Raw genomic sequence first — 22832 nt, 5'->3', positions numbered from 1 at the left:
GAAAGTTATTGGTTCAAGCTTGTATGTGCACTGAATAGTGTAACAGTGTTTCAGTGCAGTCTTGGACAGGGCAGTTCTCTTGGTCCTGACTAACATTTATCACTCAACCAGTGCCAGTGATCTGGTCAGTTTTCATTGCTGATTGTGGGACCATGCTAAGCCCAAATAAACTGCCACATTTTTCTATAACTAAGTGCTAGGTTTTAATCTCGAGACTTTTGGGCAGCTGGCTGATATAGATCTAATCGTGCTGACTGGAGACCTAAACCATTGAGGGCTGGGGCTGGTTAATATGGCTAGCTGGTTCTGGACCACTGTGATATTGGACAATCCAGCCATCCTCTGGACCTGGTTTAAAAAAAAGTCAGTTGGGGGTGGAGGGAAGGATTCCAGCTCCTTCTGACCCCACAAAAATAACAATGCTTACCTTTGAGCTTCCCTTCAGCTAACTGCTAGCTTATATTGGGCAGAGCCTGCATGGTGCACTCACTGCCAGTTAAGTACTAAAATGGGATTACGGTCATATTGACATTCTCAAACTCCAATTTAAAAACTTAAATTAGCTGTGCACTCGTTTCAGGCCACCTCTTGAGCCACCTCTTCTGAGGACCCTGGAAGTTCTTTTAGAAGGTCTACCGGGCACTTATTGCCAGGTAGCAGGCCTCAATTTCCTCCATATTACAAAAGTATGATTGCCTGCAAAATGTTTTCATATGTCCTGAGGATTTAAAAGGTGCTATAAAAGGCATTATTTTCTTTCTTAAACCAAAGTGCCGACAAATTTCTTTTCTACCATAGGAAAACTTTATTCAAAGCAGCGCACTACTACACAATGGAGAAGGACAAGCAGTTGTAAATACAGAACTTTACCCAATATCTGGCATGTACAATAGAACTCAGAATCCATCTTTGGGGAGGAAACTTTTGTTACCATTTTGAGTTTGCTATGGTAGGCACAAATACTTTTTTGTGGATGGTGATGGAAAGTATTAGCACCAGTAAGAGATGGTAGTGTTATAATCTCATTTTCTCCATTTCACTTAAAACCATTCACAAAACATTGAAGATTTAAAAGGACTTGTGTTATAACATACAAGCTGAGTAGTTAATGACTAGCCCTGACATTCTCAATTGTTTGGCAAGTCCCTATTTTCTGATTTGATTCAGTTACAGTTCACATATGTTACAATCAAGCTTTAATACTTTCACATAACAAAATATAAACACTACCATCAAATAAAGTAGGCTTGCTTTGTAAAACAATTATTTTAGTCCCTTGTCCTCTCCCTTCCCATCACGCTTTGGAAGGATTATGAATGTGTCTAGAATAGCTATCCTTTCCTAAATTGTTAGGTAGTATGGGAAAGCAAGATTAGGGATTTGTCCTCTCCTGGAGATGGAAACCACCTGCTTAGCAACTGAAACCATTGACTTAATGGAACTAATTAAGTGTGAAAGCAATTCTATTTACAATCCTTTTACTGATTTTTATCATAATACTGCACCAAACCACAGCATTGCAGGCTCGACATGATTAATACAATTTTCTAGCCGTTTGACAACGTATGTGCTGCAATCAGATCAGTATCGTCAGGGAAAGATTACAAAATTTAGCCCATCGTTTCCCACATTTATTAGCTAACAAATGAATCAGCCTTACTGACGAGCATTGACCTTTCATCTACTTTCTTTCAGGGAGTCAGACTGTTGTGTTGCTATGATTTCAGTTTCACCCAAGCATGAGAACACTTAGCAAAACAGCACTAAGAGACTTAAGCTATTTTATCTAAATTGCTTCCAATTTTAGGATCATGGTATTATCTGTGGTACAATATTTTAATTTTCTTCTGGCTCTCATTGTAATTTTTAAAATAAAGGAAATACATTTTTCACATGTTTTTGTTGTGCAGCAGTTTGGTTTAAAACAAAACAGATCAACCTTGATCAGATCATTTCAGTCAGCCAGAGAGAGGGGGCAACATGTGATTAAGTCACTTAGAGTTGCCCACGAGCAATTGCTGGTAGCTGGTTGAAGAATGGCAAAATACTGTGGGCTGACAGCAGTTTACCCATCTGCTCTGTTGATGAGAGGAAAATAAAAACTTTGAGAAATGGGTTAACTCCTGCACTGTTACCAGGCACCATCTGGGATGCAGAAGTCAGGTACTTCATCGGAGGGGAGAAAAACAAAATGAATCAAACCCAGACTATGCTAGTGTCTCCTGGGACCAGTTCAGCGAAGCACTAACACACAGCCCACCAACCTAGGAAATGAGTGAAAAGAGAGGGGTCTTATTCTGAAATGAATATATTCTGCAACTTCAATTGTGGATTCAAGCTACAAATGCTTTGCTACTAATGTATACTCCAGCCGGGCAGTTAACTACAGCTTTTCCTTTTAAAATTACAGCTAGAAGAAAATCTCTAACACCAGAAAAGGGGCTGTGAACTGTATACTGAGTAGTGCGCTCTGTAGTGATTTAAAAAAAAAACTTTGGAATTCTTAAATAAATCAAATAGTTAAATATAGTGAACTCTGCAAAATACGGTCCTGATTCAACCACAGTTTCATTGTACCATTTGTTCCCATTATATAGCAGTTCTAGTTCAAACATAATTTTGAACCAAGCTTCCACATCTAGGTGAATCAGTTGTGTTTCAGCAGAAGTAAGCTGTGATTTAGTTTATAGCATCTTATAACACTACAGAAACAGGCTGGTCAGCTTGACTCTCACTAGATGCATTGCGCTCATCTGCTCCTGAAAGATGCATGAACAGATCTCCAAGCTCTGCCACTTCATCTTCGTTTGTATGCTGGGGAACATCCCTGTGCTCCCGCTCTTCAATAAAGTCCCACAATCGCACCGAGTGAAGGAACTGCAGGTTAAAAGAACAAAACACAGTTTAAGTTATGAACTTTTATTTATTATGCAGATAATGTTCAGTTTTTCCCTCCCCAGGGTATAAATTCACATAATTACATAGTACTTGGTGGTATCATCAACCTAACTGAAGTGCCAGTAGCAATGCACAGCTCAGTAGCTACTTGAGTGTATTGGTATAATTTGTTCTCAAAGTAACAATTAAGGTTAAAAAAAGTCTGCTACTTTCACAAATTCAAAGAGGGCCAAAATCAGCCAATACTAATTGTGGGCAAATATAACAAGCCTTCAGGATAGCTTGATTATTAAATCTTAAGAATAGGCAAAGCTACAAACCTGGGCCACTGTGTAATCTGAGGCTTTAAGTCAGTGCAAAATTAACATTAAGTCGTCGACACACTTCTTGTTTCTGTGGGTCGGTGGGCTACCTATCTACAGGTGACCATTTGCAACAGTCAAATTTAACTGAATGTTAAATAAGTACATCCAAAACTTGCACTGTCAGTGTGCTCAACTCAGTATCTCCATGTTCACTCTCACCAAGTTAATGCAGTCGCACCTTGAGACCCTGATAATGGTTCACCAGTTGGTGCTTTTCCAAAGCCCTAGGAGGAATACTGAAAAAGTTCATCAAAACAACATCCTGCAGTGAAATGTCTATAACTTGGATTATTTACCCTCACATTGCCTTCCGAACTGAGCTGTTTTCTTGGCTGCTCAGGCTCTGCCATCGTTCCATCAGGGTAAGCGTGAAGGTAAAGGCACTTTCCACCAAATGGACAGGACCCTTTCCCCTTGTCAAAGTATTTACAAGCCTTCTTACTGTTAAGTGACGATAGAAAAAATAGAAAAGAGGAATATATATTTAATTCACAATTCTTGCTGTATTTGGTAATCAAGTGGATAAAACCAAAGTACATTTTGTAACTTTGCTTCACATTCTAGCTACAGTTTGAAGTTCTAGACTAGACATTTACAATGCTCTATACATGGTATAATCAGCAATTATTCCACCATTGTAATCATTTTGTATTTCTTGTTCTATCTGATGTTCACTCAACCACAAGAGCTGAATCTAAGTACAATTCATTAACTATCTACTTTTTTGATAGAAACATTACCATAATGCCACTACATGATAAATTAATTTTTTTCTTCCCCTTCAGCTGCACTAGGTGGCATAACATGAAGTACCAGTTATAGTAAATATAGTTGCGTTGCGTATTTGAGGCATTTGGGTATTGGAATACAGAAGGATTTGGAAGAGTTGGACCAACATACTTGCCACAAAATGATAGCAGGAACAGCAGCTAAAAAGCTGATGACTCTGAAAGCTGTGACCAGTAAACTTGCCTCAAGTTATTGATATTGAAAGCCAAATGCTTTTTTTAAAAAATAGCAGCTGCTATTTCACCCAAAGGGCTGTTGTATTCTTAGAACATGTGGTGTGAGCAGAGATAAGGTGTGTGTGTGCGCGCGCGCCAAGGATAAAAACATATAATACGAACACATAAGCATTTCCTCCCAGCCTCTTATTAACTAAGGTAGCATTTCATAACTATTGCAAATCATCAGTGGTTAAAGAAACATGGACACCACTGGTCCATATCCTAGACTCAAAAGTTGAAAAATGACTTGTAAAATTGATATTTTTTCACCATACTTCATATTACCATCTGACAGAAAAACAGCCCCATAATTTGAGATGGTTAAGAACAGAATACCCATTTTACTATATTTTCAAAATTTACGTGCTCATTAAAATACAAGTTGGTGTCCAAAATCTGTCGCCAGCCTCTACATTATGCCAAATTCTGAAACGAATGATTTTTGCTACATGCATTATTATAAAGACACATTCAAGTTAATTTATAGAACCTTTTCAGGAATACAGTTCACACACCATATAAGGTAATTCATTCATCTCAAGACTACTTCTTTTACTGGACTCAAAACAGAAAACTGGAGCAAATGGATACTTGTATACCCCATCTGTAGGCTCACATATTAAAGCCTAATCATACACTACAAATTGAGATTAAAAATTAAATTTATCCTTTTGGGAAAAAAATAGCAATAGCTATAGCAGCCTTTGTTTGAATTTACATCATAGACTCTTTGTATTTCCCCATAAGTTATAAATGACCTTTTGTAGATCTATTTACAGACAGTCATAGGATAGAGGCATTCAACTTTTAAATTCCCTTGGCTGTATTCACAACAGTTCTGTAAATCACTAAGTTGTTTATTGGTTAAAACAGTCAATGCCTTCATGGGGCAGGAGAGAAAATTAGTGGGAATAAAAACACACAAGATTTCAATTTTTGGTTCCATCTTCACTGTTGAAAAATTGGGTACGCAATCGAACAAGTACTATACTGGTTTCAAAAACTATCTTGCATATTTTATTCTAAACTTGTGTTTTCTGATTTAGTCTCGTCAATGCATGCATCCTTATATCCACCTTTCAACAGAAATTCAGGAGCTTGGAGAAGCAAGATCACTTTGGATTTTTGACACTACTGAATTTCTTTTCCTAGCTCCATTTGACAAGTGATATTGTGTTTAGCTAGATTGCCACCTAGTGACCAGGATGAGAACAAAACATTTGTCATGCACCAGAACTCAAGTCTTATTTATCCCTGGACTCAACTGTGCCAGTTTTACAAAAAACGTCTGACATTACCAAAGTATGGAATGCGATACATATCAGTAAACAACATATGAATATTGGCTTTGATCAAAAAATAATTTACTCTTACCAGTCTGTCCATTGTTGAATTTGTTTGTGTATTTAAGAACAGCAGAAAGATAACTTACATGGTGTTTTCTGTATTGTCATGAAGCGTATCTAAGTTTTGTGACACCACTTAAATACCAGCAAGATACCTGCTGATTAATTTAAGCAGCACAAATGTGAAAAATATCTTTGAACAATTTCCAACATATACACGATGTAGAGCAGAAACTCAAAGTCACAAAGCAAATCTTTGCGCAAACAGACCAAATCTATCAAGGAAATGAAAGTCTAAGCTATGTCACACATCATAAAATCCACGGTCCAGTTTGCCTGCATGCCCTGCTTTTAGCAGGATCCAAATGAGTCATGCTTCTGTTCACATCAGCTTTGCTTATGTCAGAATTCAGCACTATTCTAGCAGCAGAATTTTATATTCTTTCATGGGATGCTGGCAGCCATTTGCTGCCCACCCCTAATTGCCCTTGAACTGAATGGTTTTCAGGAGGGCAGTTAAGAGTCAACCACAGTGGTGTGGGAGTCACATGTAAACCAGACCAGGTAAGGATGGCAGATTTCCTTTCCTAAAGAACATTAGTGAACCAGATGGATGTTTGCAACATCGATGTTAGTTGTCATGGGCACCATTATTGAGACTAGCTTTATAATACCAGATTTATTACCAGCTGCCATGGTGAGATTTGAACCCATGTACCCAGAGCATTAGCCTGGGCCTCTGGATTACTAGACAACTACGCCGCCATCTCTCTGCTTGTAGAAGTGAGGATTTCCCAGCGTGCATATGCATAAAATGAACGGGTTCCATTGAAACTAATAGAGAGCTTCTATTTGCTGTGTGGATACTGGGATATTACCATCTCCCCAACTTTCCTTGCTTTCTCTCACTGCTAACTGTAAGCATCAACAAGATCCACGAGTTGGACTGGCCAGGTAAGAAAAAAAAATATTGTAAATGGAAAAACTTAATATTAAGAGTATATTGTACAGAAAAGTGCAGTCTCAGACATTTGAATGCCTTCTGATTCCGAGGTGCTTATAATCTAACTTTTTTCTGTAAATCAAGAGCTAGTTCAACAGAAAGGCACGTGCCAAGCCACATCACATCCTCCTAGTTGTAAGAATATGAAAGTCTGCCACACAACCAATGGAAAACATTGCCTCAAAGAATTCAAATGAACTTATTAAGCAGATTCATTCTGACTTTACTACATACATGTTGAACAATCCCCAAGGTGTAAATTTAATAACCCATTTTATAAAGTAAGAACTCACCTCATTCCCTGCTTGAATGCTTCAATAAGCTGGTCCTTTTCCTCTTTATCCTCCACCCAATAAGCACTAGGGATCACAAATTCAGACACTACTCGACACTCAGGACAGGACCTAAAAAGGCAATTTTTTTAAAAAAAAATTGAGAGATTTTAAATGGAACATTAGATGTGCAACATATAAAATGCTAAAGCATTTAGTCAAAAAATATAAATGCAGAATTGAAGGAATTAGCAGATTTGATTTATAGATACATCCCTAATATCCTAATTACACATATATATGCACAAGATGCAAAGTTTTAACACATTTAATTGAGTAGAGATTGTAAGGGTGCCAGAAGCAGCTGATTGGTTCAATGTCCACTTCCTGAAATCTGTGGACAGTCAAATATCTTGTGCAGAGATCACCCGATAATGTATTTCATCTCACTATGCAAGCCTACATTAGTTACAGTGAAAGATATTTCTGTAGCATCTCCTGACTGATATGAAAAGAGAGATCCTTGAAGTAGATGATTGAGGTACATGGTGCCTACATAACTGAAGGCAGAGTCAGTTTCTTGGGGACTACAAAATACTGTTCTTTAGAAAAAGGGGGAGGAGCATGAATGGAACATGAATCTCCAAAGAGGGATTCAGCAAAAAGAAAGTTTGGGATCCTCTGCATTACAGCACAACATAATCAGTAATTTCCTGTCAAACTAGACTGCGGCCATTATCTTTAAAGTTGAACAGCAAAAGCAGAAAGGTTCTCAGCAGTCAGCCAGCTCATTTGCAATGAGCACATCTCATCAGAATTTTTTAAAAATGCTACAATGGAGCCACCTTGGAGCACATTAAAAGTTTAATTCATTCTCCGGGTTCAGAGGATATGCACAAACTGCTTTAGCTTAGACCTCACACTTCATGGATTTATCGGAACCTTTCAAATGTATAATTAAATACACAGAAACCATGGATGTTTTTTCCCTCCTTAGTCCAGAAGCACTGAAGATAAATGTAGTATTCCAACTGATACTCTGGCTCAATACAGTCACACAATCGAACCAGACACCTTCTGGTCTTGATCACTTACTGTTAGACATCGACAGTACTGTTATGCATTAGGCCATCAAAGGATCGGGGGAGGAAGAATTTTCTCTAAAATAGAATCCATCTACATAGTTTAAAAGCTTCTCTGGATCTTGATATCTAACACAGAATATTTAAGGGCAGGAAATTCTATTAGTTCCATTCTTCCTGTATCAATGGATCCAATATTATGACTAGCTAGTACACAGCACTGTTTAGTCGGTACAGAGCATATTTAAACTTGCCCGTGCTTTCCTAGACAGAACAAGAAAAGGTTGGAATCTCTGTTACAAATCAATGCCTCTTAGATGAAGTGCTTCAAGGAATTAGCCCACATCAATAATGGTAATGATACCCCCAAGATCAATATCTATGACTTATACCCATGGGTTGAAGAGCTTTTAATAAAAAGTTATAATGGACATCCCACTTAAAAAAACATATTTCACACACATACATATGTGCAGTGCTGGTCAAAGGCCTGACTAACTTCAAAGTATCCAATTTCATATGTGTAACTGGTATATAATAATCAGACTAGCCTGGTATAAAGAAGGGATTTTTTTCTGCTTTTGTTGGGATTTTACCATTCTCCAAATTACATACAACATAAATGCCAACAGCATTATCCTTGACATGTTCAAGAAAACTCTCCACCTTGTCAATGTTTGTATCCTTTAGGAAGCCTCATTAAAATTGCTGGCTGCTTGTTTTGTAGACCATAAAATTGATTGTAATGTGCATATCAATAGTTAAAAGTTGTCACTTATTGATCTGTCAAACTAGTTACACTCACTTGATTACTTTATTCTCGAACTGTTTTGCACATCTCCACTGTCTAATACAAGATAGACAATATGGGTGAATGCAGTCAGAAAGAATTCCAAATCTTCTCTCGGATGGTATCATTTTATCATAGACTATCTCCATACAAATGTTACAGACTTTATCTTGACTCTTTTGCACAGCAAAGGCTTTCTCCATATCTTGCTCAAAGGCAATGAGACACATCTGAATGAAATAGAAAGGCAACAGTCAGCATTTATGGGGCACATATTCTGAGCAAACTGAATAAATTTCTCAGCCAACAGACCTAATACTATCTTTGTCTGGTGGCACACCTGTGCCTTTCTCCATTATGGCAAAGTTTCCAGCTAGTTCCTGTTTACTCAAGGTGTTGTGCATCTTGTTATTTTATTTGTGGTAAAACATCAACAAAGAAACACCAAGCGCAGGAAGGAATAGTGAGAACGAAAGGAGAAATTGGGAGGGAGGGAGGAGGAATTACTGAACTCAGCAGTACTGCACCAGCCTTGTGAAAGCCTTTCACCAGTGAAAGGTTCAGTGGCGCAAGGTCCTAGTCAGTATTAGTTGGGCAACAAAAGTCTTTTATACATTTTAACCACAGTGTACAAACAAATATTTCAACACAATTTTAACTGTCAGCTTTAGCATTCTCATCTCTGGCTCAGGTTATGAGACCCAAACATACACCTTTCATAACCACTGGACTTTACAAACAGTTAAGTTCTCCTGAAATATAGTCACTATTGTAATGTAGCAAATAACTTGCAGCTAACTTGCACACAGCGAACTCCAACAAAGAGCTATGTGATAATAAGCAGATAATCTGTTTTTCTGATGTTGACTGAGGGATAAATATTGGCCAGGACACCAGAGAGAACTCCTCTGAAGTTCTCCAAAATAGTGCCAGAGACTCATTTACATTTGCCAGAGGGAGCAGACAGGGCCTCGATTTAGCGTCTCAACTGAAAGACAGCACAGCAGCTCCGACAGTGTGGCATTCCCACGGTACTGCGCAGGAGTGTCAGCCTTGATTTTTGTGCTCAGCTTCTGAAGTGCAACTTCACAGACTTCAGTACATAATCTATCTTGGCTGACACCGGCACTCAGAGCAATGCAAAAGATCCCATGCTACTATCCTAACAAGAACAGAGCAGTTCTCCTGATGTCCTGGCTAATATTATCCTTCAACCAACATCACTAAAAACAGATTATCTGATCATCTCATTGCTGTGTGTGGAAACTTGATGCATGCAAATTCCCCAACATTACATCAGGTCTACATTTCAAAAGTTCTTCCTTGGCTGCAAATGCTTTGGAATGTCCAGAGGTTATGGAAGGTACTAGTTAAATGCAAGTTTTTTCTTTTCAATTTATAGTAAAGTAGCAGATCTCACATTGCTTTGCTCGCAGTGGTTTGTGCATTTGCTGTAGCATAACAAATGAGGTTTTAAATTGTGATGGGGAAAGTATTACAGGGAATATATGCTATACATAATACTTTATATTTAGATAGATAATACATATTAGACACCATTTTTACATTCATTTGGATGAGAAACATGCAGTAAAACATATCAATAAAATTCAAACAAAATCATTGAAAAATCAATAAACCCAAGAAAAAGGGGAGGCATGAATTTTACAAGAAATACTGCCACCACTCATTTTCAGCACTTTTTGTTACGCCAATTTTTTTGTTTAAAGTCAGTGCTTTAGGGTGAAATTTCAGTAATTTTATTTCATGGTGAAGTTTAAAGGTAAATTCTTTCAGTTAGCATAGTTTAAAGTTGAATTCATTAAACTAAGTTGGCAATAACTAGATCAAGATGTAGCTGCTGAATGTGGAAGAAACAGTTTTAATAGTTCAGGGGTATATCCAAGCCATTGAACAGCATCTTACTTTGACCTACACTTGCCTGTTCATGTGCTCTACGTTGCTCAAGGTCAGTTGGATGCAGTACTTGCAGTTCACACACTTCACACACATCCCCATGAAGGTATAAACAGCTGTCACCATAATGACATTCACCAACTGCTGCAAAAGGGCACAGCTGCTGTGCAGAATTATTGCTGCATACTGATGCTGAAACATCCAGTCCACTGCGAACTGCGTCCAAATATGACGGCGGCTTCACTGGGACATCTTCATAAACAAACTTTGCTGAGTCAGAGAAAGGCGATGCAGTCTTTGTAGTGTTGCAGTAAGATGGTGGGAAAGGAAACAATTTAGATTTTTCTGCTGCTCGGTTGCAAAGGTCTAAAGAGAAGAATAAGCCCAAAAAAAGTTGCAGCATGAAATGCATTTAAAAGTTATCGGATCATGGTTAGCAGACATTATGGAATACAGAAATGGGCACTGCCCTTAAGATCTCCTCCCCAACCCCTCTAACTGAGCTTATAAACCAAGGAAAAAAAACATAAAACAAATAATTTCAGAAAACATTAATGAAATTAAGCTGAAACCTTGATCAAAGAGGCACAATAACAGATAAGATGCAGAACTGAATGAGCAGGTATTCTGGAGATTGAAGAATGAGGAATGAGTGACCACCTTATGCACAAAAAATAGATTATATGTGCGGTTGGGGTGCAAGTATCATTCTGTTTAAATTATGATCTGTGTGTGGTCTACGTGGCACAGGTAGAAGGAATACAAGAGCCAGGTCCAGCATTCTTAGGATCCCATGGCTACAGTACGGGTTAATAAATTATAAACAAATCTAAATAATTTATGTTGCTCTTTGGGAAGTTCTATAAATAGAACTGGAAAAAAGTTTCACCCTCTGATGAGATGGTTTTGCTCAGCGCCAGTTTCTCAGATGGCATGGCAGAGGTCAGATGGTGACAAAAATTGATTTAAGCAGCACACCAAATAAAATCTAATCCTTAGACTTTACACTTTTTAAAATCAGTGATGGTTCACTGGCACTCATTCAGAGCTTGCTTTAGAAAAAATATGTTGAACTACTTTCCTCCCTGTTTTAGCATCCATAAAATAAAGAATATGTTGGTTAGATTAGAATATGTTGACAATAATTACTACAATGACAACTGATGGACAATAATTATCAGCATTGCTCCAATTTAACTTATCCTCTGAATATCAATTCTGCCAGCACATGACAGTTCAAAAAGACTTTTATGCCATGTTTTCACACAAATTGTGCAATCAGAGTTTTGTCCCTGCTAATTAAGAGCAAATGTGTTTGCATGGATGGAGTAAGTCAGCTAATGCTCATCCTGCTTCTCATTTTCTCATGCAAGTACTAAGACTGAAGAACTACAGGACATTAGTCCATCTAAAACAAAAAATGCATACTTAAAACAAAATGCATACTGCTTCTGTGGTAGCATTGGACCACAAAGTTCTAAAACTGAACAAAGGCACAAGGAAAATCCCACTTAAAATTTCCTCTGCACTGCTACTCTCACCAGATGCTACTTATTTGAGTTCGTTCTCTGTTGATAAACAGAAGTCCTGCTGCACAAAAGCAAGATTTGGCATGGTCCAGAAGAGTAGTGCTTCTTCAGTATGAAAATATTCAATTTCATAAATGGATATTAATTATTTTCATACTTTATTTTTTGGACGCACAAAAGGAATATTTTGAGTTAAGAGTTCAGCCTTAATTCACATAAAAAGTAAGCAATGCTGATGACCAACACATGATCTATCTAGCTCACTCTAGTGGATGGAAACAAGTCTTACAACAAACCAAAATCCTTGGTGTTTCTGGATTTAGCAATAAAACCGGAGCTGCCAATGTCTTCGTAGACAAATGAATCTTAGTCCAATAGATTCTGCTTTATACTTGCATCCATTGAAGCTCATAACAGAAAATTTACACTATGAGTTAAAATCTCACAGCAAAAGAAACTTACGCTATCGGAACTAATGAAGTGGTAATTAGTTGGCACTTCTAATTATTTCTGTTGCCCAATTTCTAGTAACTGCCGAAACACAGATACTAAACATCATCTGAGATACATCTGTGGCGGTCTTTGTGCTGCCCAATGGTTAAACGGAGGATATTTTATCTCATCTAAAGCTAGATGTTGGACAAAATGGACAAAGCGGAGGGGTCGAGAGACAGCATGCTTTCGGATGATGTCACCGAAACCAAAAAAGGCAACACGGATGTGGAGCTGCAAATGTACTCAAAGAGGAGAGTTTTTAGGAAACTTCTGAAAATATGGCAAGATGGAACCGAGGGAATGGAGGATAAGGAATTGACCAGTGGCATAAACTCTCTGCAACCTCTCGGATTTCACTATTTGTGCCAAAAGCAGCAATAAGAGACATCTGGAATTTCCTCATTTTGGGAGACAATTATGGTTTTGGGTAGCAAAATATCTGAAAACTCAGTGGAACAAGAAACTCAAGTGAAAACGGACACACAACCTATACACAGCCCCATTTTTTACTCACCTCGATCTTTTAGTTCAAGCGTTTTCTTCTTACATCTTCCTGATTCAGTAACTTTGACTGGGACAGTCTGTTCTGCAGTGGCAGGTTCTGCAATTGCATCGTGAACAACAGGTGTGCAGGTGACCCTAGAGATTACTGGTCCCACTGCTCTAGATCCAGGAAGTTTCACATGGTCATATCTTATCAATGGAGAACAGAATGTAGTTAGACACCATCCACATTGTATCATCACACAATTAGGCCCACTGGTGAACAACACACCCTTTGAACCTAATCCCAAATATCACCTACCTGATATAAAAGGGGAAATTTTAAATTGCAGGCCAAAAGCTGGTGGGAGAGGCAGGCCGCCTACTAGGCAGCTGCAACAGGAGCTTCAATCAATTTTACCTGCTGGGTTTTTGCTAACAACTGCTATCCAGCTACCTGCTCAAATTGGGTGTTTAGGGGCAGCTCATTGACTTTCGAGTTGCAAAGGTTTGGCAGGAAAGTAAGGCTGGTCAGGACGGGGGGCTATCAGGAGGGTTTTGCAAGTTGGAAGGGAGAGAAAGACCTCGGTAGCGGTGACAAGAAAAGGCAAAGAGAATAAAACCATTGAGGCTTTTTTTTCCCTTTAACAGCAAAAGGGTCTAAAAATAGATGAATACGCTAAGGTGGTTAAAGTATGCGAGCATTTAACAAGACTTTGTCATTTGTTATACCAATAACATTATCAGGCAATTCCCAGAATGCCACTCCTTTGCAGAACTTGAAAATACAAGGAGTACATTTCATACCAATAAATATTTTCAAGCCTTTCTATTACCATGCTTTCACGGATTCATGTCACTTTGTCAGGGTAGACGCGTTCGGGCTTTCTGTATCTTCAGCGACCACAAGATGTTTCGGAGAAAGGCGTGACGTTTATACTTGGCTGTCCAGGTTTTTTTTTATTCATCCAGGATGTGGGCTTCGCTGGCTGGGCCAGTATTTATTGCCCATCCCTAGTTGCCTTTGAAGGTGTTGGTGAGCTGCCTTCTTGAACTGCTCCAGTCCATGTACTGCAGGTACACCCACAGTGCTGTTCGGAAGGGAGTTCCAGGATTTTGACCCAGCAACAGTGAAGGAACAGCGACATATTTCCAAGTTAGGATGGTGAGTGACTTGGAGGGGCATTCAGTGATGGTAATGCCATTGAACATCAAGGGGAGGTGCTTGGATTCTCTCTTGTTGGAGATGGTCATTGCCTGGCACTTGTGTGGTGCAAATGTTACTTGCCACTTGTCAGCCCATCCTGGATGTTGTCCAGGTCTTGCTGCATTTGGACATGGACTGCTTCAGAATGAGGAGTCGCGAATGGTGCTGAACATTGTGCAATCATCAGCGAACATCCCCATTTCTGACCTTATGATGGAAGGAAAGTCATTGATGAAGCAGCTGAAGATGGTTGGGCCAAGGGCTCCCTGAGGAACTCCTGCAGTGATGTCCTGGAGCTGAGATGACTGACCTCCAACAATCCCAACCATCGTCCTTTGTGCTAGGTATGACCCCAACCAGGAGAGTTTCCCCCCTGATTCCCATTGTCTCCAGTTTTGCTAGGGCTCCTTGATGCCACACTCAGTCAAATGCTGCCATGATATCAAGGGCAGTCACTCTCACCTCACCTCAGGAGTTGAACTCTTTTGTCCATGTTTGAACCAAGGCTGTAATGAGGTCAGGAGCTGAGTGGCCCTGTCGGAATCCAAAATGGGCATCAGTGAGCAGGTTATTGCTAAGCAAGTGCCGCTTGATAGCAGTGTTGATGACCCCTTCCATTACTTTACTGATGATTGAGAGTAGACTGATGGGGCAGTAATTGGCCGGGTTGGATTTGTCCTGCTTTTTGTGTACAGGACAAACCTGTGCAATTTTCCACATAGCCGGGTAGATGCCAGTGTTGTAGCTGTAATGGAACAGCTTGGCTAGGGGCATGGCAAGTTCTGGAGCACAAGTCTTCAGTGCTATTGCCAGAATGTTGTCAGGGCCCAAAGCCTTTGCCGTATCCAGTGCATTCAGCTGTTTCTATATATCACGTGGAGTGAATTGAATTGGCTGAAGACTGGAATCTGTGATGCTGGGGACCTCTGGAGGAGGCCGAGTTGGATCATCCACTTGGCACTTCTGGCTGAAGATTGTAGCAAATGCTCCAGCCATCCTGTTTGTGTGTGTGCGCACGCAATATTTTATTTTAGAAGGTGGTCTTAGATAGGGGTTATTGCTCACAGCTGGCCAGAAGCAAACTCAGCTCACACTCCCTTAAGAAAACAAATACCATGAGCCCTTTATTAAAACGAAAGAAAAAAGTTCAGGAACTTAATGATGGTGCACTGCTCTTGGCACTAAAGTCTCATATCAACCAAGAATATGGATGTTGTTAAAACATGAGAAAAAATTTGAGTCAAGAAATAAAAAGAAAAGTTTTAATCCTCGACCTCTACCACCTAGAGAGACAAGGACAACAGACGCATGGTGACACTACCACCTGAAAGTTTCCCTCCAGGTTATACACCAGCCTGCCTTGGAACCAGGGTCAAAATCCTGGGTCATACAGAAGAAGGGTCATACAGACTCGAAACGTTAATCCTATTTCTCTCTCCACAGATGCTGTCAGGCCTGCAGAGTTTTTCCAGCATTTTCTCTTTGTATTTCAGATTTCCAGCATCCACAGTATGTTGCTTTTATCAAAATCCCAGAACACCTTTCCTAACAGCACTGTGGGTGTACCTGCACCACATGGGCTGCAGCGGTTCAAGAAGGTGGCTCACCACCATCTTCTCCAGGACAAATAGGGATGGGCAGCCAGTTCTGGCTTTGTCAGTGATGCTCACATCCCATGAACAAATAAAAAAGGTAGAAATGAATAGGTTAGAGCCTGGAAAAGCACATGCAGACAATTAGGCAACGTATTCAGATTTACGCAATAATTTTGAGGGAGAGAGGGCCAAAGAGTCTACAAGGTGTTTATTTGCGTAGGAAAACAATGTTGGCTAGCTTCAAATTTACAGTAGCGAGCATGAGTCTCATCTACTTGACCCTGAATTGAACAATTCATTTCCCAAAATTATTTAGTAGCAGCTGTACAATATTTGTTTAAAAAATGCAAAATCACTGGAACCCTACCTACAGTGATCTCCGTAGGCACACTGTCCTTTCTGGTAGAACTTGCAGATTGTCGATGGCTTGCTTGTCGACAAATCATGGGAAAACATACACCGGCTCCCTTCACGGCAGATCCCATGCATAAAATATCTAAACAGAATTATTTAATAGGCTTTAGACCATTTTACTCCTGTTAACTATATAAACACATAGGACAATGTTTGAGTCATCAAACAGGTTATACACCATTGTTTTTAGAATTATCTGAAAAGAGGAGCAGACAAAATAAACGCACACAAAAACAAAAAAAAGGCATCTGTAAATAGCTATCACACTATCATTACACTAATCACCAGTGTGATTTTATATTTTACAAAAGCATTCATACACATGTAAACAAATGTTATGTAGCCTGCTTCAACTCATGCTAATTTACATTTTATGAAGTGCTGCCTCAAATTTCTTGCTCATTGATCCCTAAACATATTGCTTTATAATGGTATTAATCTTTGATTTCAACCCTCCACAAAATAGTCTACAGTTATATTTAGTTGGGATGTTACGAATCCATGTCAGTTACAAACTGTTACAGAAATGTTAGTGTTGGGAGTGTCCATTGTTGTGTACTGTAAGTCAACTGTTAAATTTAAGTACCAATAATTTGAAATGAACAGTCTGGGTTTTTTCTCTTGAAAGGAGAAGGGGGAGGGTCACCTAATTTAATTCTTTCAAATTATGCAAAGTGTTGATAGAGTAAGCATAGAAGAGAATATACCCACTTGTGGGAAAAAGCAAAGCTAGAGACTCATCAATATATGATAGCCATCAAGAAATCAAATTGGGTAAAGAATTTTCTTCTGAATTCCCTAAGAGTGGCAAGAATGCAGAACTTGCTACTCCAGAGGGGTGGTTGAAGTAATGTAGATGTCTTTAAGGGGAGGCTTGACAAGCATGGGGAGAAGGGAATAGGGATAAAACGTAGATGAGTAAAGACAGGAGGAGCTGAAGTGCAGCATAAACAACAGGGCATGGACTGGTTGGGCCAAATGTCCTGTTTCTGTGCTATATACACGATGCAACCTCTAATGTAAAACTTGATTTAAAGGGAAATTGTACTTATCTAAAGAGACTAAATGTTATTAAAGTAGTATGTTATACGCTTAACGTTTGGTCCTCAGTTGTCTTTTAACCACACTGAAAATAGATACCTAGCCAACGGAGATATTTAGGAGGTGTTTCTCAAAGTTTGGTCAAAAGAGTGGCTTTCAAGGAAGGCCTTAAATAAATCTCCTTGAATGTACTTCTATTTAAGGGTAAATCCTGGGCCTCGGCAGCTGAAAGCACCAACAGAAACGACGCGACAAAGCGAGGGGTGAATTTACGTGAGCTGGAATCAGTAGAAGAATGATGGGCAAACAGGGCTTGGTGTAGAACAGGACATGGACATCAAAATTTTGGAAAAGCCCCACTTGGTGAGTGGTGGGGGGGAGGGTGGCCAAGAGAGCTTTGGAATAGTTGAATTAAGAGGTGACAAAAGCATAGACGAGAATTTCAGCAACAGATGAGCGAGACAGATTTAGACGATATCCTATCGGCGGAAATCGGCAGTCTTTGCGTCGGACTGCCTACGAGTTTAAGCTCGGAGTTGAACAAGACGCTGCGGTTGCGAATTGTTTTTCTTTTTTGGCGGGGGAGTGGGGCGACGCCAATTCCACAGTTCCAAGTGTGTAAAAGTTCCTGATGGGTCAGAAGACGGGCATTCGGTCCCGCAAGTAAATCTTAAAGAAAGTCCACGGCGGCGGCTTTAGCAGTAAATGAGTTTAACAGGCAAGTCAGTAACATCAGTTTTAAAACACGTTCAACCAGCCAGAATAAAAGTACAGACAGAATCAAAGTATTTGGCCAACATTGCTATTTAATATTTAACCCCTAGCACACCATTTCTTTCAAATATATATTTTTAAAAAATCGCTCCTATGCAGCAAATGGTCAAAAGTGAGCCTGACCCTCTCCAGCGTTCAACAGTTCTTTGTGCTGAGGGAGTTTGTTCGGTGCTGAAAGCGGGGGGGAGGGAGGTGAAGGCCTGGCCCTCCCTTACACCCACACCCCCACCCCCCCACAACCTGACGGCGGCGGGTAGCCCGGGAGGGAGCCGCCAGTCCCGCTACTTAAACCCCTTAGCCCCGGACCACCAGCCCTCCCCGCCTCCCCGAGCCGAGACACGATTCAAGAGGCTCAGTACCTGCATGTCACCTGTTTAGTACTCATCATCCCGCCGCCAATCCTACATCCTCTTCATTTCCCCCAACCACCCTCCTCTTCCTCCTCCTCCTCCTCTTTCCCCCCCATCAGTTTCCTGTCCGTCCGTCTAAGACCACGTACCCGCCACGGGAACGTGACACAAAGGTTCCGGGCCCCAGCAAGCGCCCCTGCGGTTCCAGCGGCGCCCAGAGGGGACGCCCCCGCCGCCTTTCCCGTTTGTTTCGTAACCAGGAAGTGATGACCGTCTGACGTCACGCGCATGCCCAGGAGTCATGCCCGGGCTTGGTCTTCACTCCCCTGTCTTGGCGCTTGGACTCTCAGAGCAGCTGGACACCACCACCACCACCAACAACAGCTTACATTTATATAGCATCTTTAACATAATGAAAAGTCCCAGAGAGCTTCACAGGAGCATTATAAAACAAAGTGTGACACCCGAAGCTGAGTATTTGCAGCATTTTCTGTTTTCATTATAAAGAAGACACTATTCAAATATTTCAAAATTGGCCTGAGGAGATGATTAAACATCATGCCTAGTGTTTAACATACACCCCAATGCCTGTGGTGCCCACCAATTGCGCAAAGTCTCGGGTACAATTGGTCTGTCTTCTCTACAGATGTTGTTGGATTAACTATTTCCAAATGTTTTTGTTTGTTTCAGTTTTTTCATTGTGTACACCAGGCAATATGTAACGTGAAAACTAGAGACCAAGAATCAGATTTTCAAAAAAAAAAATGCTATTTTTTCCCCAATTTATTTCTGTGTTTGAAATGGAGGTACAGATTGTTATTTTTCCAAATTAATTATGAACAAAACAAATATCAGTACAATTATAAGATCAGTTAGTAGCAAAATGGGCCTATTTTTCTATACTGAATGTGTCATGTAGGAGGATGTTGAGTGTTATTTTTGGTAACTTGAGTGTGCTGCATGTGGGTGCTACTGTTTAAGTTATATGGTATTGTGAAATCCTGAGAGTTCAAAAGTATTAGATATTTGGAGGTTCAGGAAGGATCTTGAATTCTCTATGTCATTAAGACTGTTAAGTGTATTCTTTGAGTGTAGTCCAGTATCACTGAAATATTTCAAAATATTTCTTGAATTCCAGCATCACTAGTCACTACAAATAACCTCAAAGTGAATTTTGAGGTGAGTAATTTTTAGATCCTAACCATCTATACACTTATGACAGTTTTGTTGTGCTACCTGTACATAGTTTTAGTTTATAGATTAGTAAAGATTACTGTTAGTATCTACACATTTGTCAGGTTCTCAATTTGGTACTTGAATACTATAAAGAATTGCAAATAATCTTTAGAAGTCAATCAAAAAAATTAATATCAGTATCTAGTTTCACATGACAGCCATATTAAATAAAATATATATATATATATATATAAACCCAATTACCTTTTTTATTAGTTTTATCAAGTAGGGTAGATCTCAGAGTGGAAACATAATTTTTCTCTTTTCTACAGCTGAAATTAATGTCCTTTAGAGGAATATTATTAAACTTTCTGCAGCTGTGTGAAGTTGAAGTGACATTCTGCTTCTGTAGGTGCTTCAGCATGTTCCAATTCTTATTTTTTCATGTGCTTGTGAAACAAAACATTTACACAAGCTCCATTATACACTCCATGAAAGGATATCTGAATCTCAAATGATCCAGTGAATTTAGCCATTCTAAGGGAATTTTTAAAAAGGCTGTCACAAATATCACAGGAATGGTGTAGTTTATTCCACACGAGAACTATAAGGCACTCATGAGCTCTGAAGTCATCCTCAATTGTGAAATAAGTAAGCACCCCATCATGTAGATTTTGTAGTGGATTATTTTGAACATAAAACTTTGTTCTCTCACTAATTTTTTCTCCTTTTTCTACTTCTGGGCTGAAGTTGGCACCAACTGACCTTTGCTCCCTCACCTGAGTGTTCAGGTATAACAAGGATGAAAATTTAAAAACTGAAGTGTTGCTTTACGGACGCTATTGTAGATCAGCGAGCACAGGAATGATGAGGTGAACAGGACAAGTCAGGCAGCAGAGTTTTGAATGACCTTAGGTATATGGAGGGTATAATGTGGAAGGTCGGACAGGTATTACTTGGAATAGTCAAGTCTAGAAGTAACAAAGGCAAGGATGAAAGTTTCAGCGGCAGATGAGCAAGAGCAGGGACAGAGGCAGATGATGTTACCAAGGTAGAAATTGGTGGTTTTAGTGCTGGTACAGATACGTGGTCGAAAACTCACCTCAAGGTCAAGTATGATACCAAGGTTACAGACAGTCTGGTTCAGACTCAAACAATTGCCAAGGGGAGGGATGAAGTCGATGGCTGGAGAACGGAGTTTGAAGTGGTGACCAAAGACAATGTCGTCAGTCTTTCCAACATTTATTTGGAGGGAATTTCTATTTTTCCAGCACTAATTGTCAGACAAGCAGACTGACAATTTAGAGAAAGTGGAGGGGTCAGAAGAGATGGTGAGGTCGAACTGGATGTTGTCAGCAAGCATGTGGAAACTGTGCTTTTTTTTGGATAATGTTGCTGAGAGGCAGCATGTAGGTTAAAAAAAAAGGGAGACAAGGCAAGGTCCTTAGGAGGTCACCAGAGGTAACTGCGCGGGAGGAAGAAGTAGTCATTCATGTGATTCTCTGGCTACCATTAGATAGATAACAATAAAACCAGAGGAGCACAATGCCTCCCAGTTGGAAGACAGTGAGGATGTGTTGTGGAAGATGCTGTGGTTAATTGTGTCAAAACCTGCAGGCAGGTCAAGAGGGATAGGAGGGAAAGTTTACTTTTATCGTGGTCACATAGAATATCACTTGTGATTTGATAAGAATGGTTTTGGGATTGAAATTTGGAGCTCCAGGAAAGATGGACATGGATTTGGGAGGTGACAACATGTTCAAGGAGTTTAGAGAGGAAAAAGAGTTGGAAATGTGGTGGTAGTTTGCAAGGACAGAGGAGTCAAGGATTTTTTTTTGAGAAGGGTGAAGGAGAGGAGGAGCAGTACCTGAGGAGAAAGAACGATTTAACAATATCAGCTAACATGGAAGCCAGGAAACTAAGTTGGGTGGTCCACAGTTTAATGGGAATAGGGTTGAGGGAGTAGAAAGTAGGTCTCATGGACAAGATGAACTCGGAAAGGGCATGAGGGACAACAGACAACCAACTAGAGAAAGATGCAAGTTCAAGGCAAGGGCAGGGGGAAAGCTTGGAGGACAGTTGGTCCGGTGGCCTCGAGGGAGGGAAGGAAGCAGCAGAGACAGCTGATTAAATGGTCTCAATCTTAGTGACAAAGAGGTTTATGAGCTCCTTGCACTTGCTGTTTGAAGTAAGGGTGGTGAATACAGTGGAAAGAGGTTTAAAAAGATGGTTTACAGTAGGAAAAAGAAGCCAGGGTTATCTTTACATTCCAGGATGATTCTGGAATAGTGAGCAACTGTGGCAGACTTTCTTACCGTCTTCAGTCGTTCTTTCCTCTTTAAATCTTCAGGCTTTTAAACACAGGTTTAGATTCACCTAACTACAGCCCTCTGATTTTCCTGTTTTCTTTTAAACTTTGATGGCTTCCCAACCTGAAGAGCCAAGGACTTTCAACTTGCTTTCTCAAGTTAAAACTGGGAAGTACTGAGCCAACCAGCATAGGGCGATACTTTTCTGGTTAAAATATTTGCCACATTCCAGTTCTGATTATCTTAAATTACCACTTAAGTTCATCTTTACTGTCAATAACAGTAAGTGTTATTGTGTTGAAATGCTAAACATTTGGCTCTGTGACACAATGACGTATAATCCACTATCCTTCACATCTCTCCATTTCCTCCTTATCTAATTCCCACTTGTACCTCGAGGCATGTTTCCTAACAAAAACGAACAACTCCAGCATACCTCAGGGGAAGTCAGCTTCCCATGTGTAAGCTGAAAACCCCCAGCTCCTGCCTTCATCATTCATCCAAAAGCTGTTGCTACACTCCAACATCAAGAATCGAATGAGTCAAAATTTTGCTCAGCTTAATGTTGGCAAATCCAAAACCCAAAGCCGTCCATTTCGAATACTACAATGCTTACAAAACTACTTCTTCCCTTGACTCCATCAATCTCCTCACACACCCCGTCTGGCTGATTCAGGAAATGCACCACAAAAGTGAAATACTGGAAATCTGAAATAAAAACAGAAAATGATGGAAACACTCAGTGGGTCTGGCGACACCTGTGCAGATAGCAAGAGTTA

The 22832-nt window shown here is 39.9% G+C and overlaps 1 protein-coding gene across 1 annotated transcript; it reads right to left on the bottom strand.

Moving 5' to 3' along the window:
• Positions 1-781: 781 nt before the first annotated feature.
• On the bottom strand, positions 782-18700 carry mkrn2 (makorin, ring finger protein, 2). The gene is made up of 8 exons (XM_078543433.1): positions 18578-18700; positions 16357-16485; positions 13219-13397; positions 10706-11046; positions 8779-8993; positions 6913-7023; positions 3560-3704; positions 782-2877 (listed from the first exon to the last, which is right to left on the bottom strand). Exons 1-8 carry the CDS (start codon positions 18604-18606, stop codon positions 2695-2697), a joined length of 1332 nt encoding a protein of 443 aa, XP_078399559.1. The 5' UTR covers positions 18607-18700; the 3' UTR covers positions 782-2694.
• Between the last annotated feature and the right edge of the window lie 4132 nt (positions 18701-22832).

The sequence above is a fragment of the Cetorhinus maximus genome, chromosome 6, assembly GCF_964194155.1.
Source record: "Cetorhinus maximus chromosome 6, sCetMax3.hap1.1, whole genome shotgun sequence".
NCBI lineage: Eukaryota > Metazoa > Chordata > Chondrichthyes > Lamniformes > Cetorhinidae > Cetorhinus > Cetorhinus maximus.
This window is presented reverse-complemented; position numbering and strand designations above follow the sequence as displayed.